The following is a 14,319-nucleotide window of genomic DNA, read 5'->3' on the forward strand; positions in this document are numbered from 1 at the left end:
GGGAGCGGGTCGGGGGTCCCGCCCTGCCCGGGTCTGAGCCCCCGGCCTCACCGGGCGGCGTGGCCCGGCAGGCGGGGGGGGGGGGGAGGCGGGGCCGGGTCCTTAAAGTGGCAGGGGGCCCTTCTCCAGCCGTCTCCACCCCGCCGGCATCCCTGCTCCTCCCTCCCTACCCCCGCCTGGCCTAGGCGGACCTGGGGAGGCCCCGGAGGGCGAGGGTGTCCGTCCCGTCCCCCCCGGCTCCTTGGCTTCACCCGTCGGGGCTGTGCCCCGGCCCACCAGAAGGAATGGGCTGCGGCTGGAAGATACGGGTCCTTCGAGGAAGCAGCACACGGCAGCCTGGCCCTCTTTCCCTCCCGGAGCCCCGCGGGGATGCCTGTCCATGCGCTCCCCGCTCTGACTCTGTCCCGGCTGCTTCGTGTTGGGAAGCAGGCTGAAAGCTTCTTGGTGGTTTCCTTCTTCTCCAGCCTCTGCGTTTGGGTCCCGAGCCCCTTTGATTTAAAAAGGGTATCTCTGCTGAATGAACGTGGCGTTTTCCAGGTGCTTCTGGGATGGGGAGGGCTCACTCTGTATCCGTTTCGGAGCTGCTCACAAGCTTTCGAATGCAGCAGCAAAAATAAACAGTGGTCTGTTAACCTTCCTCACACTGTAGTTTGGCAGCATTCCCTGTGGCACCGGGAATTACGCTTTCAGACAGGGTGCCACGGTTTGGTTGGTGATGGTTGTACCGTGCTCTGCACTTGTGAACTGTGCTTGCTAAGGGCCTTTTGCGAGATAAGCTTCTGAGGAACCTCACTCAGGCTTTCCTGAATCGGTAGCATCCTGACATCAAGGAACAGGCAAATAGCTTATTAAATACGTCATCTTGACAGAAGTACCTGTTCTTCTAGGACAGCGAGGCTGGGGCTTGCCATCTTATTTCCGACTAGCTACTCAGTGGCTGGTACGTAGGAATAAGCTGTAGCCACGATTTAGTGGATAATGAGTAGTGTTCCTAGAGGGAAGTCTGTGCCTATTCTAGCAGTTGGAATGGCATTCTTTACCACCTCCCTTGAGTTTTTATCTCTCCTTCCTCCCAGGAGTCAGATGGCGGCTTGTATATCTGCATGAACACGTTCCTGGGCTTTGGGAAGCAGTATGTGGAAAAGCACTATCAGAAAACAGGCCAGCGGGTCTACCTGCACCTCAAAAGAACACGTAAACCGGTAAAATATAAAAATAAAAATACCATCAAACTTGTTCTGAAATTGAGAGCTGGGCTATGTCTCTGTATTCAGTCAGATACGGAGTTCTCTCTCCTCAAATGTAACTGATGTTTTTCTTGGTGAATTGAGGTACACCAGTTCTTCAGCTCCACTTATGGTGAATTGTTGTATGGATTGCCCATGCTATTTCTGCCTGTTTTCAGAGTAGCTTAATTTCAATCCTTAAGGCTTGCCACAGCTTGCCTGCCCCCCTAACTCTATTTCCCCATTTCTTTCAATGAAACAGAAGGAAGAAGACACCAACTCCAGTGCTGGGGACCCTCCAAGGAAGAAACCAACTCGCTTGGCTATTGGTAAGAAAGCACTTGCGTACCGTATCGTCCTTGTTATTTCGAACCAGTCGTCTGGAGCTGCCTGGCTCTGTGGCACGTCTTTTTTGCCTCTCCTCTTCTGAAGTAGTTGAAGCTAGTATTCTACAACTGAATTCAAACTTTATGTTTTCTAGTCTGTCTTAGGTGGGCAGTTTTTGCAAAACAGTTGCTGAGGTGCTAGTTTTGTTCTGCGTTCAAAGTTGCATTGTGTTTTCTGTAGATAAATACGTTTTGCATCCTCTCTTAACTCTGTATGCCTGACTCAGCTTGGTGTGGGTATAACCAGTGTGGGGTTGTTGCTTTTTAGTTTGAGAAAATGTCTAAGTCTGAGAAAAGTTTGAAATTTCTGATAGAAAACCTGTTTTTTAAACTTGTCAGGTATCAAACTAGTGTTATTTATATAGATGGGAAACAAATTACTGGTAAATGCTGTATTAACACTTTGGACTCGATAGTTCTTTCAAATACAAGGCTGATACTGGAGGAAATACACGTGAGCATTAAAATATAAAAAACAAGCCCTTTTTTGGAAGAGCAGAGCTGGTGTTCCATTACTCTCTTGCACTGACTGAAAAGGCTCTCACGGCAATTAGCGAAGATGCTGCTTATTTGGAGGAGTCTCTCTTGGCTAGTAATTTCTGAACCATTATGGAAATCTGTAAAGCAGAGCATAGGAACATTTTTTAGCAGTAACAGGTTCTTGGCTTGCTGGAAGCTGACCACTAGAGGGAAATCCAGAACCTGGCCGTGCACGTCTTGGTTTTTGCTCACTTTTTCCTTGGCTGTGCCATTGTGTAGCAGATGCCCAGTGACTCCACTGCTACCACAGCACAAACACCAACATTAAGACTTTCAGCTGCTCCCTGTTTTTATGGTGGGGTGAATGGAGTCCCAATGGTCACTTCTAGCAAAATTGAGACTAGAATCTATGTTTCTTCAGATAGCCAGCGCTTTTATGTATATGATTATGCTGCTTTTGGAGAGATGAGGCCCGGTCTGCATTATGAGTTATTTCTGCATCCTCAATTCTGCAAAGGTCTTGAGACAAGTGTTGTCACTGGGTCAGCAAATAGCTGCCTGTGATAACAGCTTAGTGGTGTGAATGGAGCGGGAGAGAATAAAAGAAAGTATTAGCCCTGCGAGGCAGTGATCTCAAATGTAGGAGAGGGGTTTTTTTTCCTCTTTTTTAGCTAAACGGTGGTGGTTTAGCTAATCCTGACATGGGAGATTTTTTTAAGTACTAGAAAGATGTAGGAGCAAAATGTCATTGGCTGCAAAATGTAGCCTTTGATCTCTCTGTACCTCAGCTTCCCTCTCCATGGGGAAAAAAAAAACAAACCGACAAACTATAGTGCTTGCCTCCCTGGCTGCATGTTGGCTGGATGACTCTCGGAGTTTGTGGTGCTTGAATATAACTGTGGAGAGGGAGGCAGTGTACCTCGTGGCAAGCTGTTGGCTATACATGGGGGGAAAAGGGCTAGGAGGCAGTCTGCTGGCTGAAGACCCTTTTCCTCATCTGGAGCCTCAGAAGGTTCATATAATCACCTGAGGGGACCTCACTGGTCTTTTTTAGTTTGTTTAGAGTTCAGGAATTGTATAATACCCTGAGGGATTGTTTTATGAAGTGATGGCAGGAGATCTTCTCTGGGATGTGCTAAAGAGGCACAGAGGAGGATTATCTGGGTATGTTGTTGCATGATGCTGGTGACTGTTTTCAGGTATTTCTAAAATCACTCAGGCTTGCACCACCTGCATTCATACGTGGCAGTTTGTGCATAGTCTAAAAAATGTAGGTATTTGAGGGGAGAGTTGCAGGAGATATTGTGGGAACCGGGTATTTTTTTCAACATTTTAACTAAATGGTTGTCAGAAATGTGTCACACAGGATTCTTGAGGCTGAGGCTTAACTCCCTTAGAGATTTGTTGCAGCGACAGATCTTCGGAGATCTGTTGCAGAGATCTATTGCAGTCACAGCATGCTATTTTTAAAGAAATAAAGGAAATTCAGTTAAAAAAAAAACATAGGGGGTTAAGTAAGCCATGCATCTTCTGCCCATTTCCTTCTGGGATGTAAGGTGGCAATGCTTGGAAAACAAGGCAGGCCAAGGTTTTTTCCTGAGTACCTACGTAAATGAGAAATTGTTCCCTCCACTGCCAATGTTACTTTTTGGTGAGCGTCCATCATGACTCTTGACAACTGGCAAATAACCTGCTGTGTATGGAACTCCCATTTCTGTTGCAGCTTCTGGAAAGCATGGCTAGGTGGGCATGAGAAACTACTAGCACTAGATCTTTCCTAAGACTTTTTCGGTAATTCTGGATGTTCCGGTTCCAGAAGAACTCCTGGTTTTCCTTGCTTAAGTTCAGAACTCTGAACTGTCCTTCCTGGAAGAGGCAAGAAGCAGAGCTAGGATCCTTAAAGATGCTGGTAGAGTAGACCTTTGAACCAGGTTAGAATATGATCTCTTCATGCACATCTCCATTGATTGTCTTGGATGTACTGTGAAGGATGAACCAGCAGTGCTTTATCATGGCTCTGTCCTGGCCAATGTCTCTCTAGAGCACGTCATCTTTTTTTCTGGTTGTAGTCAGGGTCAGGAGATTCCTTCTAAGCATCTGTAAAAAGAGCTGGGAAAAACAAACCTATTGTCGTTAGGCTTTTATTTGCTCCTGTGAAGTCCACACCGCCAGCAGAAACTTTAGGATCCAGAAATGGAAGAAAGATTGTGTATCATTGATCTAGGGCTTTGCCTTAGTCATGGCGCCTTATTTCATGTAAGCTATGGGCAAAGAAGCTTGGCAAGCTATTTGGTTTTACCTGTTTCCACAATGTTTTTTCTTCCTGTAGGTGTAGAAGGTGGATTTGACATCACAGAGGAAAAGTTTGAATATGACGAAGATGTAAAAATAGTAATTTTCCCAGAGCATTTGGATATTCCTCGTGATGGACTGGAGGGACTACCAGACATGGTCAAAGACAGGGTATGTTTGCGTGGAGAGCTGTGTTTTCTATTGGCAGGGAGGAAATACACCATTACAGAGAACGAACCGCTGGCCTGTAAAAGGGATCCTGCAGAGCTGCTGTGAAGTCTCAGCTTGCAGTAAGCAGGGTTGTTCTGCACTTATACCATGCTTTATATTACGGAGTCCTGGCTTGTGACTGAGGCTCCTGAATGCTGCCCTCGCACAACTGACTTGCCGATCTGAGCCTAAATGTGGAGTGCTGTGGCACTGGAAGCTTCTTTCCTTGTGCCCTTCATTATTTTTTTCCTGCTGTCCTAATTCCAGATTGCCAGTGCAGTTGAGGCCATCCTGACAGCAGATTCAGCGTCACGGAAGCAGGAAGTGCAGGCTTGGGATGGGGAGGTTCGACGTGTTTCCAAACATGCCTTTTCCCTGCATCAACTTCAGAATGATGTCCGCATCCCACCATGGTGAGCATAGTACTGAAACTAGCTGTATCGCTCTGTATCCCAGACCCAACCCCATCACCTTCTTCTCCTGTCCTGGACTGCAGCAGCAGATGGGACATTTTTTGTGAGTCTCTTGAGCATGCCTTGTCATAGTAAATTCAGGGGAAATGGCAAACTAAGGTATTTCAGGATGTTCAATGTTCTGAAGTAAGAGAGGAATGAGATTGCTTATACTATGGTCAGTGGGTAGTAATGGAGAGGGCTTGAGAGGTAGAACCCCAGGGTTTTCACCCTAATCTCTTTTTCTCTGTTCCTTGTCAATAGTGGCTGGAAGTGCAGCAAGTGTGACATGAGGGAGAACCTGTGGCTGAACATGACCGATGGAGCCATCCTCTGTGGTCGGCGCTATTTTGATGGCAGTGGTGGCAACAATCATGCAGTCGAGCATTACCGGGAAACTGGCTACCCACTGGCTGTGAAACTGGGAACAATTACTCCTGATGGGGCTGGTGAGAAGGGGGAACCTCTGAAGGTTATAGATGCCAGGCACCACTCAGGCTGACTGTGGTCTCTGACAGGGGAAGTCAGGGAGGATTTCCAGGCTGTTGTTGCCCATCTTATGACCTGGAACATTCGGCGTCATCCTACTGTGAACTTTCCCACTCTGACCTGCTTCTTGTGGCAGGCAAAGAACCAGCTGACAAAACCTTGCCTTCCTCCTCCCCTCTCTTGTAATTTGAAGGGTTTTAGAATAGTTATCCAGGTTGCTGTTGTTCTCTGTGGTGGCACGTTTATCAAATAATTTTGTGTCCAAAGCCTGAGCAGAGTATATGGCACAGTAACCCACTTCCCTCACTCCAGACTTACATATACCTTGATCAGTGACAAAGCTGTTTGTCTTGTCACGTGGTTTGGAAGAACCTCGATATTCTGTCTGTTGTGTTGCTCTCCTGAGAAAGGAGAGAAACCCCAGCTGCTCAGTTTGTCAAAACTCCCAGTTCTGAGCACTCTGTTCTCTTCATCCAGCAGTGAATGTTAGATCACAGGCCATGATAAGTCTCTCCTTTTCCTCTCTGTTCCTGCATAGACGTGTACTCCTATGACGAGGATGATATGGTGTTGGATCCCAACCTGGCAGAACACCTTGCTCACTTTGGGATCGACATGCTCAAGATGCAGAAGGTGAGAGGAGGTTCTTCCATAGGCCCAGAGGAGGAGAGAAGGAATTCTGACATTTCTTAGCTGGATCCCAGCTTTCCATGGCTATGCAGAACCATTGCTGGTCAAGAAACCCAGTATTTTATCAGGCAGAGAATTGCCTTGTCTGCCTTTCCTCTTCCATTGCCTTTTTTGCCTTCTCCGTCCCTCAGGTTTCCCATGGGGCTCTGTGTCAGTACTGTAGGCAGGGAGGTGCCCAGGCTCCGAGTTTTGCTCCCTGGATTCAGTGTTAGTGTATGATTTCTATGCCCCTTTAATAGGGGATGGTTCAGATTTCTTCCATGTTTCTTACCATTCCTCTTTCTGTCCCAGGTTTTCAGATACTTGAAAACAATTCTTGTATTTGGCTTCTCTTCTCATTTAATAAAATAGAATGGATTTGACCCCTTATGTTTCTCTACAGCATTGCCCTTTTCACACCACTGGTGTTCCCTTGAGTCTTCTTTGAGGGTTTTTCCCGTTCTTTCCCTCCACAGACAGACAAGACAATGACAGAACTGGAAATAGACATGAACCAGCGCATTGGGGAATGGGAGCTCATCCAGGAGTCTGGCGTGCAGCTCAAGCCTCTCTATGGGCCTGGGTACACTGGTATCCGTAACCTGGGCAACAGTTGCTACCTCAATTCTGTGATGCAGGTGCTGTTCAGTATTCCAGACTTCCAGAGAAAGTAAGTGAGCTTAATCACTCCTTTCCATTAGCCTGGGATCCCCTGGGATCAGTACAAAGGTCTCCTAGAGCTGGGAGCTTCTGTTACAGTAATCCGGCTCAGAACTGTGTTTTTACTAGCTGAATCCATATGTCTCTTAGATTGCTCTGTTTTGCTTTGCAGGTATGTGGACAAGCTGGAGAAGATATTCCAAAGTGCACCTTCGGACCCCACACAGGACTTCAGCACACAAGTGTACGTAGAGTTTTGGTGAGAGAAGGAAGGCTGAGGCTGCCTGGGTGCGTCCCCTCTGCGCTGCTACAGTGTGCTTTGCTGCAGGTTTCTCCCTCAAGCCTCGCCTCTCTGTTTCCGTGTCCATCACCAGAAACACTGATCCTCAGTGATCAATAAGGATCTAAGCCAAGAAAGTTCAGCTGAGTGCCCTAGATGGAGAGGACAGAGTGCACCTCAGTGTTCATGAGAGGCTCTTAAATGTATTATGTGGGGAACGCAGTACCATCTGTTACCACGGGGGGATTTCTGGTAGGCATACTCTATCTGTGTAACAGCAAAAAGGTACTTGCCCTCTGCAACGGAGGGAGATGGCTAAGAGCAAAGAAATACAGAGATTTAGGCAACTTTATTCACAGTGGATAACTTATGTATGCCTAAAGAGGCTTCCTGCAAGAGGTGTTGTGCGAGCAATAGCAGGAGAATATACAGAAGGAGGAACACAAGATTTGGGAGGGTGTTGCATTTTAAATACATGAATTCTCTGCTACATCTTCCCTAAAATAGCAAAGCAGTATATGGAGGTTTGGGGTGAAGGAGTGGAAGGTGGCATTTGTGGAATGGAGTTCTGCGGTAAGGGAGGATTCTAAATTTGGACAGCCTGGAGTAAGTGAGGTGTTCACTGAGGAGGGGGCTAAGTTGAGGCAGCCATATAGATTTTTGCCTTGGCAAAGGGAGGACTTGGTAGGGTTTGGTTCCAGAAAAATGGCAACAGCAATGGGAAAGGACTGGAGTGATGTGGAACAGTAGGAGAGTCTGAGCATAGGAGGAAATCGCTGAATGTTACTGTTGTCCATTAAGTGCTTCATGCAGACAATCTTTCCCCTGGGAAAATGTGATTAGTCTGCTCACAGCAATGCTATTTCTGGCTCAGACAATTTCAGTCTGCCCTGTTGTCTCCTGCACAGTCATTTAGACACACTGCTACTTTACCCATGTCAGGCAGCAGCTTAGTTTGGCTGTTATGCAGCTGCTGTAAGGCTCAGCACCAGCTGCCCTTGTGCCGGGAAAAGGAGGCTGTTCCTTTATGTTCTGTGCAATGTGCAAGCAATGATTGAGATTGGTGCCCAGAAGTCCTAGTAACTTTCAAATCAATGATGTCTCGTGGGACCTGAGAGCAGACCAAGATAAGATAATCTTGGCTGGTGCAGCAGAGAAAGCTGATCTCTCCAAGGTTGACAGTTCACGGCAGTGTTAAAGCTGGATGGGTTGATGTGGGTCCTGGAGCGTGTAGGATTGAAGAAACCATTTTGATGCTAACAGTGACTTCTTCATCATTCCAGAGCCAAACTGGGCCATGGACTGCTTTCTGGGGAGTATTCAAAGCCAGCTTCTGCAGATGGGGAACAGCAGCCTGATCAGAAGGTGAGACTTCAATACGGCATCCTCGTGATGTGTGTGTTGCATGAGGTGTGTGTTACATGGGAAAGAAGGGAGAACCCTTTCTGAAGACATGTCCTGGCGCTCATTCCAGGGCCCTGTCACCTGAAGAAAAGCATGGCTAAGAGTAGAGTGCTACATGCCAGGACATATGCTTGGCAAATTATGACCACCTTCCTCTTCCACCTTGTTATTTGCAGGGTATGCAAAATGGCATTGCTCCACGCATGTTTAAGTCCCTCATTGGAAAGGGACACCCAGAATTTTCCACTAACCGACAGCAGGATGCCCAGGAATTCTTTCTGCACTTCATCAACATGGTGGAGGTAATGGTTGAGTCTATCTGTCAAATCATGGGAAAGCCCAGCTTTTTCTCCCTGAAGCAGGGGGTGAGGAGTGGTGGTGAGAAGCTGGCAATCGAAGCAGAGAGAGGGAGAGAACACAGGGAAATGGGCTGCCTAGCACCTGCGGGAGCAGAGAAGGAGAGATGCTTGGCCATATTTTCAGGGCTAATTCCTTGGAGAAATCTCTTTTGGGAATGGCACAGCTGGAGATGTAAATTGTCTTCTTTAGGAGCAGAATGGCATAGAGATTGGGGTAGAGAAGTTGGCTCTAGTTTACTCTTTGCTGTGTTTTCAGTGGACTGGGTACAGAAGTGAATACTCTTTAGCCATGTCCTGTGTGGAACCGCTGCTGCTGCAGATACTTACTTCTGGCATTCTGATGTTACATCTATCCTTCTAATCTCTCTCCTTCTTCAGAGGAACTGCCGCAGCTCGGAGAACCCTAATGAGGTCTTCCGTTTTCTGGTGGAGGAGAAGCTGAAGTGCCTGGCCACAGAAAAGGTGAAATATACCCAGCGTGTGGACTATATTATGCAGCTGCCTGTGCCCATGGATGCTGCCCTCAACAAAGGTCAGTAATGTGCCAAGGCCAGAACAGTAGCAAACATTAGGTTTGGATACTGTACTTCTATTACAGCACTCCTTCAATGAGAAACGGACTTCCTCAGGGACTGGCTTTGCCCCATCTGAAGCCAGATCGATCCTTCACCTGCTTTTGTGGGATCAGGCTGATTTCTTCAGAGGTGGTGTGACATGGTGATGTCCCTCTAGAACCTTTCCCTCCGACACCACAAGCTGGGCTGTGATTCAACAGCAAAACAGGAACTACAGTAGCAGAACAGTGCTCTGGAAGACACTGTCTACTTTGTGCTTCGTTCGCGATGGCGTGTATCTAATGGGCCTATTCTGCCTCTGGGTGTAGCTTACACCAGTAGCTTTGGAGGTACCTAGAGGTGGTCCTTGACTCCTCTGCTTTATTCTCTAGATGAACTACTGGAATATGAGGAGAAGAAGCGGCAGGCAGAGGAGGAGAAGCAGCCACTGCCTGAGCTGGTGCGAGCCAAGGTGCCTTTCAGCTCCTGCCTAGAGGCCTATGGAGCTCCAGAGCAGGTGGATGATTTCTGGAGCACAGCCTTGCAGGCCAAGTCTGTGGCTCTCAAGTGAGTGTGTGTGAGTTACCAGCTAGGCTATGACGAACTGGCAATAGCTGCATCTTTGGGGACTTCTTTTAGTTGCTTGGGGGAGAAGTGTTACCAAAGCTTTGTAGTGCTCCACACCCTGGGCCCATGGAACGCTGAAGCAGAGGGGGAACCAGTCTGCCAGTGCTGAAGTGATTGCCCCCAAGGGATTACAGTGGGCAGAACAGCAGTGCTAGTGAAATCCTTACCATCAGATTTCAGTTGCTGAGGGGCTATGAAAATACAGTGATATTCCAGAAAACCAGCAGCTTTTACTCTAAATTCAAAATACAGCTTTAAAGTCAGTACTGACAGTATGGCAACACTGGTGTTCCATGGTCTCTAAAATTTCTTTAAAGGAAGTTTTTAGCTGTTAAAGTTTGAGCAGAACACTGAGTGTAACAGATGCGCAAGTTATTTTGAAGAATACTAACTTAAATGCTAGTAGCAAGGTTTAAAAAACAGCTTTAATATGTCTCACTGCCTGCAGCACATGCAACAGTGCAAAGGTGTAGTGAGAAGATTACAGACTTAAGCAGCTTCCTGCTGTGATGCTGCTGACTGTTCTTCTGCAATGAAAGAGTAGTCCTCAAAGAACTGGAAGTGTTTTTCTAACAAATATTCTGTTATTGAGCAATAGCTACTATAAACGAACAGTCAATAACGCCATCACATTGAAGAGTAACATTTTGTTTTGCTTTGAAGTCGTGAGTTGTGTTCAAACTCGTAGTAAGAATTATCATTGAACTTATAAATTAATTTTATGGGATGTTACAATTATCACCCAATAATAAATATCTGTCTCTTATTACTGCTTCTCCCTTCACAAATGTTCCCCTCTGTTTCATAGATTCCAGACACCCTCTCTTTCAAACTGTCTAACTAAATAACGTTCAATCAAATTCAGTTAGCTTAAAATTCACTGCTTCTGCTTCATAGCCAAAGAAGTGCTCTTGTGCTTGAAAGCTTGTCAGTTTCTGCAGCTCTATCTGTCGGTCTAATGAAAGATGTTATTTCCTCCACGTTCCTTAAGGGTTAGACTTTTAATTAAATACTAAAATCTGAGGAGGCTTGTAAAATACAGGATTGGAAAGTAGAGAACGTACTATTTTTCCTCATCCCCCAAGATTTTGTAAATGTTGCATTCTGTCTCATCTTGTCAGAGCATCTGCTTTAGAAATGGTTCTGTGTTTGAGGAACTTTAAGCTCAGCATAGGAGAGCTGCACAGGTGTGTGTATCCCCCCCTTTGGACGTGCCTCCACCCTACTCACTGATTTCTTGAATCAACTAGGTGCCCTCAATTGTTGCTGCCAAAGTATTTAGAAGTATTATTTATCTCTTTCAGAACAACACGGTTCGCCTCTTTCCCGGATTATCTGGTGATCCAGATCAAGAAATTCACTTTCGGTCTGGACTGGGTGCCCAAAAAGCTTGGTAAGGAGGATGAGAAGGACAGAATGTATAGGTATTGGGAGACATATATGGGTATGGTGGTCATTACTGCAAAGAGGAAAGTAACCACCCCAAAAGGAGCTGCAGACTATAGCATATTGCATCCCCAGGGACTTACCCTTCTGGATATCCCAAGTGAGTCCTTCGTTTCTGCCCCTATGGGGAGGCTGAGCAAGACTGTATCTTGCAGATGTCTCCATTGAAATGCCAGAGGAGCTGGATATCTCTGCACTGCAGGGAACAGGGCTGCAAGATGGAGAAGAAGAAATGCCAGACATCGCACCCCCACTGGTGACACCAGACGAGCCCAAAGGTAGCCTGGGGTTCTATGGCAACGAGGACGACGACTCCTTCTGCTCCCCTCACTTCTCCTCTCCGACATGTTAGTGATTCTCCTCCTCTCTTCCTGATGCCTGACTCATTTCCTTGCTCTCCTCGTCTTGTCTCCCATGCTAGCGGTTTCCACCTGCTCAGACTTTCCCTGTCCCTCTGTCAGCGAATGCCGGCTGCCTCCCTTGCATGCCTGTTATGCAAGGGTGTTACTCAGGGGAGTTTGTTGATTCCTGTTCTGTGGAAGATGGGGAGGTGGCATGTCTAGAGCATTTAGAGGGGGCAGAGCTGGAGTTTATACAGGATTTAACTGGTAGAGGTATTTTGTTTTCACAAAACACAGTGGGAGGTAAGGGTTTGGAGGGTAGGGAAGAGCCAGGGCTCCCGAGTTCACGAGTTGAATCCTTCTGTTCCCTGGGGTGCCTGTGTGCGAGACTGCACTTCTGAAGAAGAAAGGTAGCAAAAGATGAGAAGAGCAGAGAGACAGAACGTGAATGAAATGAAGCCAGGAAATGGTGGCATGGGGGGCTGTGTGACACTGCACAAAATGGAGCAGGCAGGGCTGGGTGGGAGCGGGTGGCTCTAATCTCTGTCCTCCCACAGCACCCATGTTGGATGAGTCAGTGATTATCCAGCTAGTGGAGATGGGCTTTCCCATGGATGCCTGCCGCAAAGCCGTGTATTACACAGGGAACAGCGGGGTTGAGGCTGCCATGAACTGGGTCATGTCACACATGGATGATCCAGGTATGAGACCACATGGCCATCGTGAAGCTTATTGCATCTGGGCCATTGTACTTCCCATCCCACTACAACAGCAGAAAACTGAAGTAGTTGGGACCTAAGGCTGTATCCCTTTTGGAGAGATCTAAATGCTCTGACCTGTGTTCCGTTTTCTGCTGCAGACTTTGCTAACCCGTTAGTTCTCCCTGGATCCAGTGGACCAGGGTCAACTATTGCCTGCCCAGACCCTCCTTCAGAAGACAGTGTGGCCACCATTGTCTCCATGGGCTTCTCCCGGGACCAGGCTATGAAAGCGCTTAGAGCCACGGTGAGAGGCATGCGTGATGTCAGAGTGAAAGGATATTCTCAGGAACAGGCATTCCCAAGTTCACAGTCTTCTCTTCTTCCTTCCAGAACAACAGTCTGGAGCGTGCTGTGGATTGGATCTTTAGTCACATTGATGACCTTGATGCAGAAGCTGCTATGGATATCTCGGAGGGACGCTCGGCAGCTGAGTCCATCTCCGAATCTATCCCTGTGGGTCCTAAAGTGCGCGATGGGCCTGGAAGTGAGTTCCAAGCAGTAGGAATGGGGATTTGGGGATGCAGACTCAACACCACTTCATCCTCCTAATCCGTGCAATACCTCAGGTTTTGGCAGCAGCAGCTGCCACAGAGCTGGTCTGGTTGTTGAGGTGGAAGCAGGGAGAAAAAGGAGAGGGATGGCAAAGTAGGGTCTAGACCCTTCAGGCTGGGAATTACCTGGAAGCCAGTAAGAGAGTGGCAGAGGAAGAGCCATCAGGTAAAAGACAACGGGAAGGGCTGTGCTGCTTTTTCCCAGTCGTCCCACGAGGCTTTTCTTCAGGCTCCCATTGAAAAACCAGGTCCCAGTCTCTGTGCAGAATCAGTGCCAGTGCTGCTGGGTGCCACAGGGAGGGGGAATCTCTGCTGTTACCCGCCTGGGACCCATGGGCCAAATAAACAGTTGGAAGAGAGAAGGCTAAGTGGCAGTTGCCATGTTTCCCTGCATGTTTGGCCTGCAGACCAAATCCTCATGATCACGCTTGACGGGAGACCCAGTTCTAAAGTACTACCCCGCAGAGCTTCCTTCAGGGATGCTTTTCTAGAGAGGGTCCTGCACACAGGGTGTTTTGGGGTAAAATGCCTTTCTTTCTCTGATCACTCCTCTCTTCCCTCCTCCTCTCAAGAATATCAGCTGTTTGCCTTCATCAGCCACATGGGCACTTCGACTATGTGTGGGCACTATGTTTGTCACATCAAGAAAGATGGCAGGTAAGAGGGATTTTCATGGTGTAAGGAGGACTCAGAGGTACAGCTTTAAATCACTGTCCTCCCCTGTTTCTTCAGAGGTCTTGGGGGGGGTTGGGGATGAGAGCGGGTGAGGGGAGTCAAGTCTCGTCTTAGCTGCAGAATGGTGTCCCTGAGCTCCCCTTCTGCCCATTGCAGGTGGGTGATCTACAACGACCAGAAAGTCTGTGCTTCTGAGAAGCCCCCCAAGGACCTGGGCTACATCTACTTCTACCAGCGGATTCCCAGCTAGAACATCCTCTTGCTGTGTGTGGTGGGGGGAGCGTGGGCTGAAGGCGTGGGGCGCAAAGGGGTGGGGGCAGTGAGGATGAGAGCAGGGTCCTTCTCTCCCCTGCTCCTCTTTCCCCACTCGTCCCTTCATGGTGACACACGGGGAGACAAGAATTCCCTGACTAATAGACTGGGGGCTGGAGCCCCCCGTGGACATGAGTGAAGGGGG

At 47.8% G+C, this 14,319-nt stretch overlaps 1 protein-coding gene across 4 annotated transcripts in view; it reads left to right on the forward strand.

Moving 5' to 3' along the window:
- Window positions 1-14,304, forward strand: part of USP5 (ubiquitin specific peptidase 5 (isopeptidase T)) — a 14,793-nt gene extending 489 nt beyond the window's left edge. Inside the window, exons 1-20 of one of the 4 annotated variants that reach the window (XM_010567576.1) lie at window positions 92-537; window positions 1,077-1,202; window positions 1,489-1,555; window positions 4,422-4,555; window positions 4,862-5,007; window positions 5,311-5,495; window positions 6,074-6,168; window positions 6,681-6,874; window positions 7,037-7,108; window positions 8,428-8,509; window positions 8,725-8,850; window positions 9,286-9,439; window positions 9,854-10,028; window positions 11,393-11,481; window positions 11,690-11,881; window positions 12,433-12,576; window positions 12,735-12,880; window positions 12,967-13,120; window positions 13,760-13,844; window positions 14,019-14,304. In XM_010567576.1, the coding sequence (XP_010565878.1) occupies window positions 370-537; window positions 1,077-1,202; window positions 1,489-1,555; window positions 4,422-4,555; window positions 4,862-5,007; window positions 5,311-5,495; window positions 6,074-6,168; window positions 6,681-6,874; window positions 7,037-7,108; window positions 8,428-8,509; window positions 8,725-8,850; window positions 9,286-9,439; window positions 9,854-10,028; window positions 11,393-11,481; window positions 11,690-11,881; window positions 12,433-12,576; window positions 12,735-12,880; window positions 12,967-13,120; window positions 13,760-13,844; window positions 14,019-14,112 (2,628 nt within the window). In that variant the 5' untranslated portion in view covers window positions 92-369 and the 3' untranslated portion in view covers window positions 14,113-14,304. Of the gene's footprint in view, window positions 1-91; window positions 538-1,076; window positions 1,203-1,488; window positions 1,556-4,421; window positions 4,556-4,861; window positions 5,008-5,310; window positions 5,496-6,073; window positions 6,169-6,680; window positions 6,875-7,036; window positions 7,109-8,427; window positions 8,510-8,724; window positions 8,851-9,285; window positions 9,440-9,853; window positions 10,029-11,392; window positions 11,482-11,689; window positions 11,882-12,432; window positions 12,577-12,734; window positions 12,881-12,966; window positions 13,121-13,759; window positions 13,845-14,018 lie in introns of those variants that run through there. The other 3 variants (XM_010567578.1, XM_010567577.1, XM_010567579.1) reach the window with 3 other exon arrangements.
- The last annotated feature ends 15 nt before the right edge of the window (window positions 14,305-14,319 follow it).

The sequence above is a fragment of the Haliaeetus leucocephalus genome, unplaced genomic scaffold (assembly GCF_000737465.1).
Source record: "Haliaeetus leucocephalus isolate CR32 unplaced genomic scaffold, Haliaeetus_leucocephalus-4.0 Scaffold228, whole genome shotgun sequence".
Lineage (NCBI taxonomy): Eukaryota > Metazoa > Chordata > Aves > Accipitriformes > Accipitridae > Haliaeetus > Haliaeetus leucocephalus.